The 18,370-nt window shown below is 53.7% G+C and overlaps 2 protein-coding genes across 4 annotated transcripts; both read left to right on the top strand.

The window, feature by feature from the left end:
* Positions 1 to 588: 588 nt before the first annotated feature.
* Positions 589 to 8,993, top strand: EI24 (EI24 autophagy associated transmembrane protein). Its single transcript, XM_059488230.1, has 11 exons — positions 589 to 672; positions 1,800 to 1,946; positions 3,633 to 3,778; positions 4,954 to 5,014; positions 6,021 to 6,087; positions 6,475 to 6,599; positions 6,831 to 6,950; positions 7,030 to 7,141; positions 7,858 to 7,969; positions 8,061 to 8,135; positions 8,249 to 8,993. Exons 2-11 carry the CDS (start codon positions 1,905 to 1,907, stop codon positions 8,442 to 8,444), a joined length of 1,056 nt encoding a protein of 351 aa, XP_059344213.1. The 5' UTR covers positions 589 to 672; positions 1,800 to 1,904; the 3' UTR covers positions 8,445 to 8,993.
* A 353-nt stretch (positions 8,994 to 9,346) lies between these two features.
* Positions 9,347 to 18,265, top strand: STT3A (STT3 oligosaccharyltransferase complex catalytic subunit A). Of its 3 annotated transcripts, XM_059488238.1 has the most exons (19): positions 9,347 to 9,460; positions 10,400 to 10,497; positions 10,617 to 10,742; positions 10,838 to 10,898; positions 11,401 to 11,522; positions 11,674 to 11,819; positions 12,058 to 12,148; positions 13,093 to 13,199; positions 13,555 to 13,719; positions 14,257 to 14,437; positions 14,910 to 15,065; positions 15,211 to 15,302; positions 15,912 to 16,067; positions 16,173 to 16,361; positions 16,813 to 16,929; positions 17,022 to 17,124; positions 17,434 to 17,622; positions 17,734 to 17,849; positions 17,934 to 18,265. In XM_059488238.1, exons 3-19 carry the CDS (start codon positions 10,655 to 10,657, stop codon positions 17,970 to 17,972), a joined length of 2,118 nt encoding a protein of 705 aa, XP_059344221.1. In that variant the 5' UTR covers positions 9,347 to 9,460; positions 10,400 to 10,497; positions 10,617 to 10,654; the 3' UTR covers positions 17,973 to 18,265. The 3 variants fall into 3 exon arrangements, with proteins under 3 accessions (XP_059344221.1, XP_059344222.1, XP_059344224.1); XM_059488239.1 differs by lacking the exon at positions 9,347 to 9,460 and having other exon boundaries at positions 10,318 to 10,497; XM_059488241.1 differs by lacking the exon at positions 9,347 to 9,460 and having other exon boundaries at positions 10,325 to 10,407.
* The last annotated feature ends 105 nt before the right edge of the window (positions 18,266 to 18,370 follow it).

Below are 18,370 nucleotides of genomic sequence, written 5' to 3' on the forward strand. Positions count from 1 at the left end.
CCCCCAGTGTTCCAGTCTCCCCCCCAGTGCCCCAGCTCCAGTACTCCCATTCTCCCCAGTATCTCCCCAGAGTTCCCAATATCCCCACAGTGCCCCAGCCCCAATATGCCCATTCCCACTGGTCTCCCCCCAGCCTTCCGAGTACTCCCATTCCCCCCGGTATGCCCAGTATCCCCCCAGTGTCCCCAGTGCTCCTGGGCCCAGTACGCCCATTCCCCCCGGTATGCCCAGTATCCCTCCAGTGTTCCCAGTACTCCTGGGCCCAGTACATCCATTCCCCCCGGTATCCCCAGTATCCCCCCAGTGTTCCCAGTACTCCCATTCCCCCCAGTATCCCCCCAGCATTCCCAATATCTCCCCAGTGTTCGCAATTCCCTTCCCTGTGCATGTGGCGCCCTCTGGCGGCGGGCGGCAGCAGCGCGCACGCGCCCCTGCATTCAGGACAGAGGTGTCCGCGCTGGGTTTTGGAGTATGCGCAGTTGGGGCGGTGGGCGGTGCCCGGGGCTTGTGGGCGGTGCCCCGCTATGGGCGTGTCCCATTGGTGGGCGGGGCGAGCAGCGGCGGGCGGGGCCGCGGCAGTGCGTGTGCGCGGCGGGCGCGGCGCATGCGCGGTGGGCGCGGCCGGGCCGTGTGAGCCGGGCCCGTCCCGCCGTGCGCCCCCGGCCGGCCCCGGTGAGTGCGAGGGGACCGGGGGGCCGTGGGCGGCGTGCGGAGACACGCGCGGGGGGCACCGCCGGGAACCGCGGCCTTCCCGGCCCGAAACAAACCCCCCGGGGGCGCTGGGCACTGCGGGGGCGGCCCTGAGGGCATTTGGGAGCTGTCCCCTTCGAACACCATGTGGGAGGCTGTGGGAACAGCCCGGGGTAAAGCGCGGGGCTCCGAACTGAGGGGGGCACGCGGAGCCCCGGCAGCCACGGCGGGGTCTGCCTGAGGGTCACCCCTCAGCTGCCAGGGGTGCCGACCCCCGGGTTACCCCCTCAGGGGTGCTGACCCCCAGGTCACCCCTCAGGGTGCGCAACCCAGCTCACTCCTCAGCTGCCAGGGGTGCCGACCCCCAGGTCACCCCCTCAGGGGTGCTGACCCCCAGGTCACCCCTGAGCTGCCAGGGGTGCTGACCTCCGGGTTACCCCCTCAGGGGTGCTGACCCCCAGGTCACCCCCTCAGGGTGCGGACCCCCAGCTCACCCCTGAGCTGCCAGGAGTGCTGACCCCCGGGTTACCCCGGCTGTGAGGGGTGTGGACCCCCAGGTCACCCCCTCAGGGTTGCAGACCCCCGGGTCACCCCCCCATTCCTGTGGGTGCCCTCCTCGGCAGGGTGCTCCTTGACTCGGGTTTTTAGGAGGAAGCTGCCCGTGATTAACTCGGTAACAAATCTGGAGGTCAGTTCTGGTTCCGCAGCTTAGATCCCGGCAGGGTTTGACTCACAATAACCAAAACAAACACGTCTTTAAAATGATTTTAAACTGTTTGCGTCCCGCGGCTGCAGCAGCAGCAGCGCTGCCATGCCGGGGTTGGTGACTTCAGCTGCTCCAGCGCTGCCTGGAGGAACGCGAGGTTTGCATCCTGCTGGGAAAGCACGAGTTTTGGTAGCTGCTGGTTTATTTTTGCTTTGTTTCAGAGGCTGATTTTTCTTTCTCTGGTGGTTTCCAAGAGCTGTTCCTCCAGCCCTGGGCTCGCTGGGTCCATTCCCTGGCCTGTTTTAGGGCGGCAGTCCTGTTGGCAATCAGCGGGGTGTGCCTGGCCCTGGCATTCCCGGCCAGCCCGATGTCACCAGCTGTGCCCTGTGTGTTCTCTCCGCAGGCTCCTCCGTTTCCCGTCTCTCCAGGATGAGAGAGGCCTGGGCCCGGCTCTCCCCCTCTCCCTGTAGTTGATAGTTTGGGAAGCAGAGGTGATGCTGGAGTCGAGATGGCCGACAGCGTGAGAATCTTCCTTCATGACCTCGTCAGGGTGAGGCTCCTGGGCTGCTCCTGCTGCTTTGGGAGCGCCCTCCCTCCTGTGGCATTGCTTTTCTGCTCTTTCAGTGCAGATTTTGGGAATTAATAAAGGTTGAAAGAGTCTCCCTGGTGTAAGTCTTATAGAGACAGCACTGGCTGAGACATGGGGTGAGTCTGTGCAGGGATTCCTTCCAGGATTTCTGTGTTTGGATAAAATCAGGTGCATAATTGGTGTGCAGCTGGTTCTTGGTGACTTTTCCAAGGAAGGAAAAGGGTCTCCAGGTGTATTTCAATATTGTTGTGTGATGTGTCTATTGCAAAGGGCTCAGTGTTTGCTGCTGAACCTCTGACAAATTTCCTTTGGGCACAAATTAATGAAAAATCACAATAATATCAATAATAATATTGATAATATTGACACACCTCTGTCTCCCTGTGCTGTTTTCCTCTTCTTCCCTGTGTATTGTCATATATTGTAATCTTATAATTAATAATAACATTAATTATAATATTACAATATGTAACAAGACAGAAAGTTTATAATATATTTTAATATAGAGTGTACAATATTGTGTATAATTTAATAATATAGCAATAATAATAAATGAGTGTCTGTGGCCACAGCAGCTCTGTCCCAGCAGTAAGGTCTGTGTCACCTCATTGTTCCCACCTTGTCTTCCATCATCCAGAGTTAAATACAGGCTAAAAGCCTCTCATGCTGTGTCACTGAGCAATAACTCATGCTCAGAAATAACTCTGTTTGGGAAACAGACAAAGGTTTGATCAAAGCCCTGTGACCACAGCCTGAAAGCAGGAGTTGTGTCATTTCCCAGGGCTCCTACACAGCTGTAAGAGCTGCCTGGGCCAGGGATATGAATTTGGGATTGGAATTTATCCTCTTTGGGCAAGAACTCCGTGAAGCCAACCAGGGTGGTGACACCATCCTGGCTTAGGATTTTTATTTTAAAGGGAAATTGTGATGACCATGGATATGGGATCACCTGGAGCTGGGAATAATGGGACAGGATCCCAGAGGGGTTTGGTTTGGAAGGGATCTTTAAGTCTTTCTTGCTCCATATCCCACCTTCCACTATCCCAGGGTGCTCCAAGCCCCATCCAGCCTGGCCTTGGGCACTTCCAGGGATGGGACAGCCACAACCTCTCTGGACAAGCCAAGTCCTGAGAGGCAGCTCTGCAAATATGCCAAACATGGAGTAAGGGAAAACTTCTGGGCACTCTTATTAACAGGCTTGCATGGATGTGGCTGGTGGGAGGAAGTTTCTGGGATGAGGACAGATGCTTTTATTAGTGAAGCTATAAGCATCAAACTCACAGCATACACTGAGACTTCACACATCCCAAAGATTGGTGTAATTCCATTTTACTGGCCTCAGAAAGCTGGCAGGGGATGAGGGGCTTCCTGCCAGCCAAGGCTGGGAGAGATCAGACTCTGATTTTTTGCCAGGGTTTTAAATAGTGCAAATTGGAAGAGAATTGCACCTTTACAGATAAAATTACTGCTGGTCACAGAGATGCTGGAACGTGCAGTGATTTGGGTCACTGGGCCATGGAACAGAGGTGGTGCTGCTGCTCCAGCTGGGCCCAAGCAGCCAGGGAGTGAGGCCAGCCATGGCACCAGCAGGGTTTGGATGGCGTGGCTCAGCCACATGCCATTGCTCCTCTCTCCTCATGCCCACAGGGAATCAAGGACTCCATCTGGGGCATCTGCACCATCTCCAAGCTGGATGCCCGGATCCAGCAGAAAAGGGAAGAGCAGAGGCGCAGGAGAGCCAACAGTGCACTCGCCCAGCGGAGGTTTCACATGGAAGAGAAGAAGCTGGAGAAGTGAGTGTGGGTGTGGCTGCTCACAAATGGGGTAATTCCCTTCTCCTCTGGCAGCCAGAGCCAATAAATGGGGAATACGTGGTATGAAACTCCCTTTTTGCACTGCCATGGAGCCAGAGCTGTTAGCAGGAGATAAGGAGTCAGGCCTTTTATGTTGTTTGATAATCAGCTTGAATTACCACTGAAAGAACGTGGATTTATGGGTTTCTTTTCCTCCTGAATCATTGTACCCTCTCAGATCCATTGTTGCTGCTGGGATCAGGGAAGAAACAACAGCTTGGATCCAGTGTCCTCATGAGTGTCTCTTTTCCTCAGCCCTGCTGTGTTTTGTGGAGTTTGGAGCTGCAGAACTCCAGTGGCTCTGGAAATGCCAGAATTATCCCCATGCAGGAGCAAACAGCATCTGTTCCCATGTCTGACTCCCAGACCATGCCAGGATGGCTCTGCTGCCCTGATGGCACTGGGCTGGCGCTTCACACAGAGGTTTTGGGCAGTAATGCACATTCTGAGACATATTTACCAATTATTGTGGCTGAAAGGTGAAAGAAAATTCTCCCATGATCCTGATACATCTCAGGGGCCTCTGCAGCTCCACATCTGGGCTGCCTCTGAAGAAAAATATAACTTTGTTGTTGTTTATATAAATAGCTGAATTTTGGTGGTTTTCTTTATAGCAAAATCATTCTGATGTCAAGAGTTGACTGGGAAAGTGCTGCAGAGTCTCACAGAGCTGTTCTTGCATGTCCAAATAGCCACCAAAACCATCCTGAGCTGAAACAGCCCCTTCTGAGACCAAAACATGCCCCAAATGTCACAGTTTTATTGTGGCAAGAGTTTGGGGAGAACAAAGCCTGAGATCTACAATATGTGCTTTAAAATCTGGAAGAAAGCTTTGCTTTCTTCTGTTTCAGTGCAGATTTTGGGAGTTAATAAAAGTTGAAAGAGTCTCCCTGATGTAAGTCTTGTAGAGACTGCACTGGCTGAGACATGGTGTGAATCTGTGCAGGGTTTCCTTCCAGGATTTCTGTGTTTGGATAAAATCAGGTGCACAATTGGTGTGGAGCTGATTCCTAGTGATTTTTCTAAGGTGACCAAAACGTGGGGCAGGAGCAGTTGGCCCCTGTGAGTGAGCATTTGTCCAGGTGCTGGGACATTAACACACCTCTCTCCCACAGTGAACCCCGGATAGTGAGCCGCATATTTCAGTGTTGTGCCTGGAATGGAGGTGTCTTCTGGGTATGTGGAGATTGTTATTTATTACAGTTTTTATTTTAAAACCCCTGTGAAAACCCATGTGCTGCTCCAGCCCTCCTAGGCTGTGAGTGGTGGCAGCAGGAATTTTTGGGAACCGTCACATTCCCATCCCAATGCTGGATTTTAAGGGATTCACTATGGGATACAGGACCACAGATTTATTCAAGAGACCCACAAATAAAACTCAATCTGCTTTTCCAAGTCTTTGAAACTTCTCTCCTCTTGAACATTCAATTCTTGCTTTGCTATAGCCTGGGATGATGTTTTGCCAATTGGATATTGACATCCTAAAGACATTTCCTCAGCTCTGGCTTGCTATGCCTGGTTCATAGGGCTGATCCTTAATGGAGCCAACACTTTATAAATCAAATAAGCAAATAAATGGCTTCATTTTCTCATTACACTGGTGCAGAGTATGAGGAGTGTGTGATGGTGTTCACAGGGGTCTTAGGATGGGGGAAGAGATGAGAATGTTGACTCCATGTTTCAGAAGACTTGATTTATTATTTTATATATTATATTAAAACTATACTAAAAGAATAGAAGAAAGGATTTAATCAGAAGGCTTGAAAAAGAATGATAACAAAGGCTTGTGACTGACCAAGACAGTCTGGACAGCTGGGCTGTGATTTGCCATTAATTAGAAACAACCACATGAGACCAATCACAGATGCACCTGTTGCATTCCACAGCAGCAGATAGATAACCATTGTTTACATTTTGTTCCTGAGGCCTCTCAGCTTCTCAGGGGAAAAAGTCCTAAGGAAAGGATTTTTCAGAAAATATCATGGCTACGGGGATGGGCATGGAAATGTCAAAGTGTTCAGCTGTAGATTGTGGCTGCATTTAAACAGAAATCCTTACTCCTCTCTATTTGTGGGTTGCTGAGGGAGGAGAGGCACATGTGCCTTGGATCTGTAGCCGCCACAGGAGCACAAAATGCCCGTGCAGTGCCTCACTGAGGTTCCTTGTTTGTCTTTCCCTGCAGCTGAGTCTCTTCTTGTTCTACCGAGTGTTCATCCCCGTCCTTCAGTCGGTGACGGCACAGATCATCGGTGGGTGCCTTTCCACTGGGGGCTCCAGGCTGCTCAGCAGCCCATGGGGTGGATGAGTTCAGGGTCTTTGTCCCATTGAGCTGTTCCTCACACCTCTGTCTCCTTGTGCTGTTTTCCTCTTCTTCCCAGTACCCACCAATCCCATCATTAATTGTCCAGTGGAAAATCAGGGGTGGATCACCCTGCTGTGCTCTTGGGGGTCTTGCCATTTCAAACACATTTGTCTGCGTGTTTTTGCATTTAAATAAAAATCAACTGGGTGGAAATGTGCTTTTAAAGACATTAGAGAACTAGAGTCAGGAGAAACTCTCTGTTGGCTGTGCCAGGAAGCATTTGGAGGTTCCTACACCAGTTCCTCATGTGTGTCTCTTTGTCTCTCTTCCAAAGGTGACCCTTCCTTACATGGTGATGTCTGGTCCTGGCTGGAATTCATCCTCACCTCCATTTTCAGCGCTCTCTGGGTCCTGCCCCTCTTTGTGCTCAGTAAGGTGGTCAATGCCATCTGGTTTCAGGTAGGTGACAGGAACCTGGGCCCTGCCTTGAGCAAACAGGGGGCGTTTCCTCACTGGGTGGGGCTTGCTCAGGTGGTGTGGGAGCACAGGATGAAATCCTGCCCCAAAACAGGCTCTGGGCATATCCCTGGTGGGCAAAAGCAGCTCAGGAGCATCCCCCTGGGTTTAATTTCCCTGAGGCCCCCATTGCTCTGGAGTTCCTTAGCCTGAAGCCCCTGTCTGTGCTGGCAGGACATCGCAGACCTGGCGTTCGAAGTGTCGGGCAGGAAGCCTCACCCCTTCCCCAGCGTCAGCAAAATCATCGCTGACATGTTGTTCAACCTCCTGCTGCAGGCACTTTTCCTCATCCAGGTGAGACAAACAACCACCCCACAGCTCAAGGGCTGCCCTGCCCCAAATCTGAGCATCCCTCTCTCCTTTTCTGTGCCAGGGAATGATCGTGAGCCTGTTCCCCATCGACCTCATTGGGCAGCTGATCAGCCTCCTCCACATGTCGCTGCTCTACTCGCTCTACTGCTTCGAGTACCGCTGGTTCAACAAAGGTCAGGGAGGCTTCTGCAGGGAAAGGGGGAGTTTGCCTGGATTGAGCATTTCTCTGCTGAAGGAGCATCCAATTGGGGTGTCAGGCTGAGCTCCCATCAGTTTTTATATGGGATGAAGGGTAAATGTAGGCCAGCAGAGTGCTTAGGTGGTAAGAAGGCCAGTGGTACCTGGCCTGTACCAGCCCCAGTGTGGGCACTGGTGAGGCCTTGTGCTGTGTCCAGTTCTGGGGCCCTCAGGACAAAAGGGACATTGAGGGGCTGGAGCATGTCCAGAGATGGGGAAGAGTGTGGAGCAGCTGGGGGAGCTCAGCCTGAAGAAAAGGAGGCTCAGGGGGGTTACTCTGGTTCTGCACAACTCCCTGACAGGAGGGGACAGCAGAGGGGTTGGGCTCTGCTCCCACAGAACAAGTGACAGGATGAGAGGATAGGGCTTCAGGCTGTGCTGGGGAGGTTCAGGCTGGACATCAGGGTGAATTTCTTCACTGAAAGGCTGGTCAGGCATTGGAAGGGGCTGCCCAGGGAGGTGGTGCAGTCCCATCCCTGGAGTTGTTCAGGAGACGACTGGACGTGGCACTCAGTGCTCTGGTCTGTGGACAAGGTGGGGATTGGTCAAAGGTGGTGATTGGAGGTCCTTTCCAGCCTAAATGGTTCAGTGAAGCTGCAGTGAGGGTGTCTCCTCCCCACGGGTTCATTTCCACAGGATTCTCCTCTTGCAGGAATCGAAATGCACCAACGGTTGTCCAACATCGAGAGGAACTGGCCCTACTACTTCGGCTTTGGCTTGCCCCTGGCATTTCTCACGGCCATGCAGTCCTCCTACATCATCAGGTGGGAGAGCCACTCTGGCCCCTCCTCCTCCTACTGACACCCACTGAGTTCCCCTTATTTAATTTTATTTTATTGTGCTTTTCCCTTGCAGTGGTTGCCTCTTCTCCATCCTTTTCCCTCTCTTCATCATCAGCGCCAACGAAGCCAGGACCCCCGGCAAAACCTAGTGAGTATCCTTCGTTTCCAGCCACCCACTGACCCCTGTCCAGCACCCCAGTGCTCCCCAAAACCCTGCAGGGGTGTTTGGCATCCAGAGCTGACGACTCTCTTCCCTTTCAGCCACTTCCAGCTCCGTCTCTTCTCCCTGGTGGTTTTCCTCAGCAACAGACTCTTCCACAAGACCGTTTACCTTCAGTCCGCCCTGAGCGGTGCTTCCTCCTCCCCCTCCTCCTCCTCCTCCTCCTCCTCCTCCTCCTCCTCCTCCTCCTCCTCCTCGCCCTCTCCTGCCAAACACGCGGCTGCTCCGGGGCACTGAGCTGCCCCCAGAGCCCGGGGAGGGGGGACCCCACGGGCTCCTCTGCGCCCCCGATCTCCAGGGTCGGGCAGGACCCAGCCTGACCAGGTGTCACTGTCAGCTCTGCGTCTCCCCCTGGAAATTTTTTTGGGGGACAAATCTGGGTTTTTAACACCTTTGTGAGTTTCCAGGAGCCGGGTTGTGCCCTGCGCTTGTTTTATAGTGGACTCTTTTGTACGCCTTTCCCGTGCCATGTCCCCGCTCGGGCCGTGGGTCGCCAGCCCGTCACCCGTTTTGCCGTTGTGTCCCTCCCGTGTCTCCCCCGTGTCCCTCGTCCCCCTTCCCGCTCCCTCCATCTCCCCTAACTCAGGTCGTGGGAGGGGGGCGGGCATTTCCGGGAGCTCCCGCTGCCGTCGAGCACAGCGTCCCCGTGCCGTGCATGTACCGTTTCTGTCGGGTCGGGGAAAGAACCGGTGACGTTCAGACCCCTTTGGATATTTCGGGCCGGTTTATCAACTTTTCTCTAGTATTTTCACACTGAAACATTAAACGGAGAGACCACGATTCTCAGCCCTTCTGTTGTGCCGCTCTCGTTCCTGCGGGCGGGGTTCCCGGGCCGGGCTCCCCCCGCGCCCACGGTGGTTCCGCCGCCCACGTGGCCAGGCCCGCGCGCTTCCGCTTCCGCCCACGTGACCCGCGCGGCCCCGCCAACCCGGACGGACACGTCACGGCTCGTTCCCCGCCGGTACCGCCCACCTCCCGCTCCACCAATGGGAAGGCGCCGTGCTCCTCACGCGCCGCCCCGCGTCCGATTGAGTTTTCGGCGCTTCGGCCAATGAGCGCGGCCGCTCTTGGAGTGGCGTGCGCGAGGACCAATGGGAAGCGAGCGGGGGCGGGGCGCGGGCTGGCGGCGGCGGCAGCAGGGCGGCTGCGCGGGGCGGATGGACGGGGCGGCGGGGCAGCGGTGAGGGACGGGATCGGCACCGGCACCGGGAGCCGAGCGGCGCCGGGGGAGCTGCGAGCCCTGCGGCCTGCAGGTGCAGGGGTGCCCGGGCTGCGGGGTGTGCGGGGCCTGAGGGGTCACGGCGTGCCCGGGCCTTGGAGGGGCGTGTGGGGAGAGGGAGCGCGGGGGTTGAGGGGTCCCAAGCGTGAGGGCTGAGACCCCGGCGCTGCTCAGGGCCTGGAGCCTGGCGGGGGCAGCGCGGGGTCGGGAGCGCTCCGTGTCAGGGCAGTTCCTGGGGGTGAGGGGTCCCCCCCGAGGGCATCGGGGCACCCCGGGCAGAGCCGCTGGTGCCCGGAGGCGCCTGCACTGCGCTCCGTTATGGCGGGGCATCCAGGAAATGACCACCGCCGGTGTTTGTACCAGGCAGTGCCCGGCGTGCGCCGGCCGGAATCACTGCTGGGCACTGCCAGGCTTTTCCAGGCCCGGGCTGTTGGGGTTTTAAATCTCAGCCTGTCCCACTGCGTCCTGCCTGGTGTTGTAGCTCAGAGACCTGAACTGCACATTTAGGGACCCGTGATGGGACTGAGCACTGCGAGGGGTTTTCCTGACTGATTGGGCAAGGAACGATTTGAAGAAATCTGAGTGTTTTCAAGGTAGAAAAATGTTAAAGCTGTGATTGTTCAGTAAGTGTGTCACTTCCTCGGCTTGCAACCCCAGGGTTTATGTGGCTTTTCCTTCCCTCGGGGAAGTCGAATTTAACAGCCTGGTGTGAGCAAAACCAATTTACTGCCCTGGTCTGCATTAACAAACTACTGGGAGATATATATATATGTATATGTATTTGACATAAGTGATCCAAACTGGCTGTAACCAGGAGCCATTCAGATCTCCTGTGTGTGAGAAAAAACACCCATTTCTTCCATTCTCCAATTTTTTGTGCATTACTTGCAGGTGACGGTTACACTTCAGAGAGCATCCAGAGGGAGGGCAGGGGTTTGCTCAAGTTAACCCTGTGGTTTTGTTCTGTGCACAGAGAAACAGGCAAGTCCTCTGCCCCGGAGAAGTTCTGGGCTCTGTAAAGGAAGGAAAACCAGCCGGGGTTTGGGGTGACAGCTCAGATCAGGACAGGAGGTGAGAGGTTTGTGGGGGGAGGCACAAGCACCTGGCAGGGGTGAAGGCTGGGCCAGAGGGGGGCATTTAAAATCCAAAGGCTCCTGAAGGCTTTAAAGGCTTTTGATGTTCCTGTTTAGGTGTTCAGGGATCCTCAGGCCCTGCATTTGATGTAAGAATGACCAAGCTGGGGTTCCTCCGGCTCTCCTATGAGAAGCAGGACACGCTGCTCAAGCTCCTCATCCTGTCCATGGCAGCTGTCCTGTGTAAGTCTGTGCCCTCAGGGGTGGCTCCTGGTGCAGGAAAACCGGGGGTGACTCCTGAGCTCTGTGTGTTCACTCTGCCCCTTCTCTGTTTGCAGCTTTCTCCACGAGGCTTTTCTCTGTCCTGAGATTTGAAAGTGTCATCCATGAGTTTGACCCGTAAGTGTTGTTTCCTCTTTTTCTGGGGGCCTGTTGGGCTTTTCCTGTTCTGGAGCACACAGAATTCAGGTGATGGTGCCGGGCTCAAGTAAATCTCTGTTGAAGATGTGGGATTTGGAGGACATGTTTCAGTTCAGCTTGGTTTTTCTCTTCCACACCCAAATTTCCTTGGTACCCAGGGCTCTTGCTGCAGCCCAGATGCAAGAATCACCTGCTGTTGCTTTTCTCCAGGGATGTGGTTACTCCTGACTTGGGACAGCAGGAGAGAGAGCTCCTGGCACGATTTGTGTCTGTCCCAAGCTTGTTGCTGATTGAATCAATCCCAAGGGCCACTGTCACCTTTGTAAACACACTATTAGTCCCACTGGGAGGAGGAATGAACCTTTGCAGCTGAGGTTTGGGCCAGTTCTCTATTCAGGGAACACATGGAGCAGCCCCCACAGTGGGCTGTGACACAGATACCTGTCACTGTCACAGGTGTCACACCCTGTCACCCTTACAGGTACTTCAACTACCGCACCACCCGCTTCCTGGCCGAGGAGGGCTTCTACAAATTCCACAACTGGTTTGATGACCGAGCGTGGTACCCCCTGGGCAGGATCATCGGGGGAACCATTTACCCAGGTAAAGCTTTGCCAAGCTGAAATGCACCTGGTGGGAGGGAAAGTCAGGGTGGGGGCTGCTCCATGAGTGCCAGCTTGGGGATGCATCCTTGGCAGCAGCTCCCTCCTGGTGACTCTGGAGCACCCTGATAATGTTTCATTTCCATCCCCAGGCCTGATGATCACATCAGCAGCGATTTACCACGTGCTGCACTTCTTCCACATCACCATCGACATCCGCAACGTCTGCGTGTTCCTGGCTCCCCTCTTCTCCTCCTTCACCACCATTGTGACTTACCACCTCACCAAAGAGCTCAAGGTACAGGGGCCAGCAGGGTGTGCCCCACAGGATTTGGCTTTCCAGAGGAGTGGGACTGTTTGCCGTTTGGGAGAGCAGCTGGGTCAGAGGTTTGGAGGTGAACACCACGCTCCTCAAAACCCCAGCCTTCTGGGAAGTGGCAGATCTGTTTGAAAACTTTATTTCCACACATGATTTTTATTCTTTTTAGCAATAAATCCCTAAACCCAGATGTCTCTTCCCTGGTTGTTTTTCCCAGGATGCAGGGGCAGGACTCCTTGCTGCTGCCATGATTGCTGTTGTGCCTGGATACATCTCTCGCTCTGTTGCTGGCTCCTATGATAATGAAGGTGAGTTTGTGATCCTCAGGGAAAGCTGAGATCAGGTGAGTTCAGTGGAAGGGTAAACCTGAAGGCTGAGTAGAAGTTTAGATGGAGGCAGGACACAAAGTTATAGGGTGGAAGCTATAATTTTTTGAATCAAAATCAACTGTTAGTTAGACTAACTTTCTGTTATTCTGCTCATTCTAACCCACCTTGGATTCATTCCTATCCTAGCCCTAGTGTAAGGAGGAAGATGAGTAAGGAGGTTCAGGTTAGGGTGGCAGTGGGAGATTGTAGCTGGGTGGCTCATGGTAGTGGGAGGAGTAGGGCAATCTCTAGGTTGAATAGGATGGCTACTAGGAAGAAGTGGATTGGGTGCTGGAAAGTGGTGCTGGAAGATGCTGCAGAGCACAAGAGAGGTCTGTCCTTTCCTGGTGATCCCTGCTGGGTTTGTGCTGAACAAACCTGACCCATCAAAGATCAGAGATGGTTTTTGGCCATGCTGTGGAGCAGAGGGAGTGTCTCCCAGCTCTGGCAGTGGGTTTACTCCAGTATCCCTGTTTGCCAGTCAAAAGGATTTTGTCACCTCCCCAAACTCTGCCTGGAACTGGAGCTACTGTATGGTTCCTCTGTGCTTTTATCCCTGTTCCAGCAGTGACATTGGGACTGGCAAAGACAGCAATCTCACTGCCACAGCCTGGGGCAGAGGAGGATCCTGGCTCCTGTGCTGCAGCTGGGCTTTTGGGGGCTGTGTAGGAGTTCTCCCAGCTGGTGTGGCTGGAAGAAGCCACGTGAGCTGTTAGACACAAACACCACAGTGTTTCAGTGTACAAACCAGATATCAAGTGCTTTTCCCAGGCCTGGCTCTTTGTGTGATGGAGCAGCAAAAGCATTTCCAGATCTGTTTTTAATGGTTTGAGTTCTCTGCTGTGCCCCAGGGATGGCATTTACAGCTCTGGCTCCTTCCACAGGTATTGCCATATTCTGCATGCTCTTGACCTACTACATGTGGATCAAAGCTGTCAAAACTGGCTCCATCTATTGGGCAGCCATGTGTGCCCTCGCCTATTTCTACATGGTGAGTGTCCCTTCTCCCAGCTCTGGGGTAACCCTGGCTCTGAGATCCCTCTGGATGTACTCAGCAGGCAGCCATGGTGTGCTGTTCTGTGGCAGTGTGTCCAGAGAGCTAAAACCTCTATGGAGGTGGGAAGGGAATGGGTCCTTTCTTGCAAAACTAGTGGGTTTTGGGTGAGGTGTTCTTAGTAGTGTTGAAAAATCCATGTTTCTGTCAGTTTTGGAGGATCCTGGCTGGTATTGCTATTGTGTGAAAATCCTGCCTGTAATCCTAGGAAAGCTGAACTTCTGTGTTCCACCTCAGCTCTGCAGCTGTTCAGCCTGGAACTTGTGGTGTGTGTCTGCTTTGTGTCCTGCAGGTCTCCTCGTGGGGTGGCTACGTGTTCCTCATCAACCTCATCCCCCTGCACGTGCTGGTGCTGATGCTCACCGGGCGCTTCTCCCACAGGATCTACGTGGCCTATTGCACAGTCTACTGCCTGGGGACCATCCTCTCCATGCAGATCTCCTTTGTTGGCTTCCAGGTGGGCACCAGCAGGGTTTGAACTCAGGGATGGCTTCTAACAGAGCAGCAGTGTGCTGACACCTGGTTTTACTTCTTGCCCTTCATCACTGAGATTATGAGTGGGTGCTGACTTCTTGTTCCAGCTTCGATTATGCTGATTCCTTGCCACCTTTACAAAATGAGCCTTTAGCTGTGCTGGATGACTTTCAAAGTGTCTAATAACCTTCAAAGCACCTAATAACCTTCCCAGCACCATTTGTCTTTCATAAAAATATCTTTGGTTTTGCTGAAGGAAGCACTCATGCCGTGTGTGTCTTGGTATGGCAGGAAACAGGCCTGCCCAGCTCATGTTTTCAAGAGAATCTGGTTAATTTTCTACATGGATTCTTATCAGAATCAAAGCGGATGTAGGAAAAGAGCTCGTGCCAGTCACAGGGAGGGAACATTTGAACATTTTCCTGTGGCTGGCAGAGATTGTGCCAAGCAGTGATTTGTGGAAAAAGCCAGTAATGGCTCCTGTTCATCTATGTCTGACCATGTTCTGCCCCCCTCCCAGCCTGTCCTCTCCTCAGAGCACATGGCTGCCCTTGGAGTCTTCGGCCTGTGCCAGATCCATGCCTTTGTGGACTACCTCCGGAGCAAGCTGAACCCTCAGCAGTTTGAGATCCTCTTCAGGAGTGTCATTTCCCTGGTCGGCTTCGTCCTCCTCTCCGTCGGGGCTGTGCTGATGCTCACAGGTAGCCTGAGGCTGTGGCCATTGCAAGGGTGTTTCACCCTCTTTCCTTGCTTCCCAAGGCATGGAATTTGTCCATCTTAAACTCTGTGTTAGTGTGGTGCCAGTGCTGTGAGTCCCTCAAAGGGGGAGGTTGGGACCTGCGTGAATTTGTGCATTAGCAAGGAATATTTAAGCAGCAGCTGTAAGACAGGAGGGGCAGAGACTCTGGGGACACCAGGCTGGTGCTGCAGATACTGGTTGTTGCTCTGTAGTAGCAAAGAGATGCTAAAGGTAGAGGTTGAGCAGGGAGGAGACTTTACAGTGAAATTGTATTGTATTTCCTTTCCAAAATGGCAGGTTTGAGTAGTAGAGATTCCAAATGAGGTCTGGGATCACTCATTCAGCCTCACATGTGGTTCCCTGGGAGAGTATGTGTCAACATTTGCTGTTACTCTGCTGGATCCAAAGAGGGTTTGTTTTCTGCACTTTCCTAGGGAAAATCTCCCCATGGACGGGGCGTTTCTATTCCCTGCTGGACCCTTCCTATGCCAAGAACAACATCCCCATCATCGCCTCTGTCTCTGAGCACCAGCCCACCACTTGGTCCTCCTACTACTTCGACCTGCAGCTCCTTGTTTTCATGTTCCCAGGTGAGTTGCTACATCCTGAGTTACTCACCAGAGGGTTTTCCTGCCTCTTGGCTGTGCCAAGCCTTCTGTGTCCTGCTGTGTCCCTCAGTGCCTGGTTTAATTTCATCTCTGAGCTGAACCTGACCTCTTTTTTTCCCCCTCACAGTTGGTCTCTACTACTGCTTCAGCAACCTCTCAGATGCCCGTATCTTCATCATCATGTACGGGGTGACCAGCATGTACTTCTCAGCTGTCATGGTGAGGGCTGCGGGCACCAGCACTGCCTCTGAGTGCTCATAACAATTTGATTTGTTTTTCTGAACTTAGTGATGATTCTTTCACCCTGAGGGCTTTTCTCCCTTCCATAAACGTGGTTTTGTTTTGTCCCTCTGCAGTGAGGGAAGGTGAAGTTGCAAAACTCAGTGGTTTGGGTGTGACTGTCCCTGGGGCTAGTGCTGCCTGGTCAGGGTTCCTGATCTCCCAGAGCACCCAGTGCAATCTCAGACAAATTCTCTGGGTTTTGAGGCAGGGAGTGCTGACAAACAGTTGTTGATGAGCCCATTTCCACTCTTCCTGTGGCACCCTGAACACTAAATGTGGTTGAGTTCTGCTGTGGAGGCAGCTACCAGTCCTTGCTTCCACCTAAGATTGCTAAGTGACCAAAATTTCCCATATGGGCCAATTTTGAGCATTGCAAGGAATTTCCCTCAGGGGTGTCTGAGATGGTGGCAACTCCCCACTAAAAACCAACCACAGGTTTATCCCAAGGCTGATACATCCACTGAATTGGTGCTGGATTAGGAATGGCATCCAATTCCCTTGGATTTTTGCTGGATTCCTTCTCCAGCAGTTCTGCTGTTGCCACAGGTGCGTCTCATGCTGGTGCTGGCTCCGGTGATGTGCATCCTGTCTGGCATCGGGGTCTCTCAGGTGTTGTCCACCTACATGAAGAACCTGGATATCAGCCGGCCAGACAAGAAGAGCAAAAAGCAGCAGGACTCCACCTACCCCATTAAAAATGAGGTGAGCACCAGGCTGGCTCAGGAACACACCTGGTGTTGATGGGCTGACTGCAGGAGGCTGACGGCCCCGTCCCTCCAGTGCTGAGACCCTGGGTTGTTCCCACAGGTTGCCAGTGGCATGATCCTGGTCATGGCGTTTTTCCTGATCACCTACACCTTCCACTCCACCTGGGTGACCAGTGAGGCCTATTCCTCCCCCTCCATCGTCCTCTCTGCCCGTGGTGGTGATGGCAGCAGGATCATCTTCGATGACTTCCGAGAGGCGTATTACTGGCTGCGGCACAACACGCCGGAGGTGCGGGTGTGACCGTGTTCACAGGGGTCTGGGGATGAGGGGAGAGACCAGGATCTGACTCCATGTTTCAGAAGGCTTGATTTATTATTTTATGATATATATTATATTGAAACTATACTAAAAGAATAGAAGAAAGGATTTCATCAGAAGGCTGGCTAAGAATGGAAAAAGAAGGAAGATAACAAAAGCTTGTGTCGTGGACAGAGAGTCCGTGATTTGCCATTAATTACAAACAACCACACAAGACCAATCCCAGATGCACCTGTTGCATTCCACAGCAGCAGATAACCATTGTTTACATTTTGTTCCTGAGGCCTCACAGCTTCTCAGGAGGAAAAATCCTAAGGAAAGGATTTTTCATAAAATGTGTCTGTGACAGTATGGGGTGTTGGGGCCTTGGGCACCCCACATTGCCCACTGAGGTGCTGATGCCCGGCCATGTTTGGTGCAGGATGCCAAGGTGATGTCCTGGTGGGACTATGGGTACCAGATCACTGCCATGGCCAACCGGACCATCCTGGTGGACAACAACACCTGGAACAACACACACATCTCCCGTGTCGGCCAGGTGGGTCCCTCCCTCTCCCCCTGCCTTTGCCAGCATTTCTGGGCACCACGTCAGCACTGGCTGACACCACATCTGTGCTGGTGTCACCCCAGGCCATGGCATCGACGGAGGAGAAAGCCTACGAGATCATGAGGGAGCTGGACGTCAGCTACGTGCTGGTGATCTTTGGTGGCCTCACCGGGTACTCATCGGATGGTGAGATCCTGCTGTGATCCGGGTCAGACCCAGCTGGGGGTGCTGGTGGCAGAATCCCACCTCCAACTGGGGCTGTGGAGTGAAAACGGGGCCAGAATGCTCCTCTCTGGAGCTCTCCCTCATCTCAACCTTGCTTTTGCCCCCCCCCACATCACCTCAACCCTCCCTCCTGGCTCCCCAGCTCAACTTGGCTCCTCATTCTTTTACCTCATCCCAACTTGTTCTTTCACCCCAATGCAACCCCTTGCTCTTGGCCCCCCAAATCAACTCAAGCCCTCATTCTTTGCCCCCCACCTCTCTGCCTTGCAGACATCAACAAGTTCCTGTGGATGGTGCGGATCGGGGGCAGCACGGACACGGGCAGGCACATCAAGGAGCACGACTATTACACCCCCACCGGGGAGTTCCGGGTGGACCGCGAGGGCTCCCCGGTGCTGCTCAACTGCCTCATGTACAAGATGTGCTACTACCGCTTCGGCCAGGTCTACACTGAGGCCAGTGAGTCCCTGAGTCACCCTGGGGTGTGGCACAGCTTCTGGGGGGCTCCTCTGTGCCCTGATATCTCTGGGTAAGATACAGCAGCACTGCCTGTGCTTTCCTCTCTCCCAGAGCGACCGCCAGGCTACGACCGGGTGAGGAACGCAGAAATCGGCAACAAGGACTTTGAGCTGGACGTGCTGGAGGAGGCGTACACCACAGAGCACTGGCTGGTCCGAATATACAAGGTATGGCACCAGAGCAAGCCCAGACCTGCTCAGTTTGGGAAAAAAACATGGAATTGTACCTAATGAACTTTCTTTACTGCCCAGGTGAAAGATTTGGACAACCGCGGGTTGTCGAGGACGTAGAGGAGCCGGCGCCGGCCGCGCCAGACACCGCACTGACCCAGCCTTGCCTGTGCAGCAGAGATTCGGGGGTTTGCTGGGGGTTCGAGGGGGGCTCTTTCGGGTTTGTTTTATACCGTTTGTAAGCGCAGGCAGCGGCGGGAGCACCCTGCCCGCCCCGTCCTGCCGGCAGTGATTTTTATATACACACGGAGCCGTCGCCAAATCAGGAATTGCGGCTCTCATCGGGGCTGATTGACCAGGAATTGTAAAGAATGCAAATAAATAAAAATCAGTTTGATGGGTTTCTCTCTGAATTCTGTCAGAGGGGCGTTGGAGCCGTTTAGCTGATATTAACGGATTTGAATGTAAATACAGGCGGGGGGCGTGGCCTGCAATGGGCGCGGGATTCCAGGTGGGGG

This window comes from Ammospiza nelsoni, chromosome 24 (assembly GCF_027579445.1).
Source record: "Ammospiza nelsoni isolate bAmmNel1 chromosome 24, bAmmNel1.pri, whole genome shotgun sequence".
NCBI classification, from domain to species: Eukaryota; Metazoa; Chordata; class Aves; order Passeriformes; family Passerellidae; genus Ammospiza; species Ammospiza nelsoni.

Bases quoted from the DNA above. Each gene is read 5' to 3' on its own strand.
- EI24 (XM_059488230.1), top strand. From the start codon at position 1,905: ATGGCCGACAGCGTGAGAATCTTCCTTCATGACCTCGTCAGG. The intron at 3,779-4,953 runs GTGAGTGTGGGT...TCTCTCCCACAG, and splicing joins GAAGAGAAGAAGCTGGAGAA to TGAACCCCGGATAGTGAGCC. The intron at 7,970-8,060 runs GTGGGAGAGCCA...TTTCCCTTGCAG, and splicing joins CAGTCCTCCTACATCATCAG to TGGTTGCCTCTTCTCCATCC.
- STT3A (XM_059488238.1), top strand. From the start codon at position 10,655: ATGACCAAGCTGGGGTTCCTCCGGCTCTCCTATGAGAAGCAGGACACG. The intron at 11,523-11,673 runs GTAAAGCTTTGC...TTCCATCCCCAG, and splicing joins CGGGGGAACCATTTACCCAG to GCCTGATGATCACATCAGCA. The intron at 16,362-16,812 runs GTGCGGGTGTGA...TGTTTGGTGCAG, and splicing joins TGCGGCACAACACGCCGGAG to GATGCCAAGGTGATGTCCTG.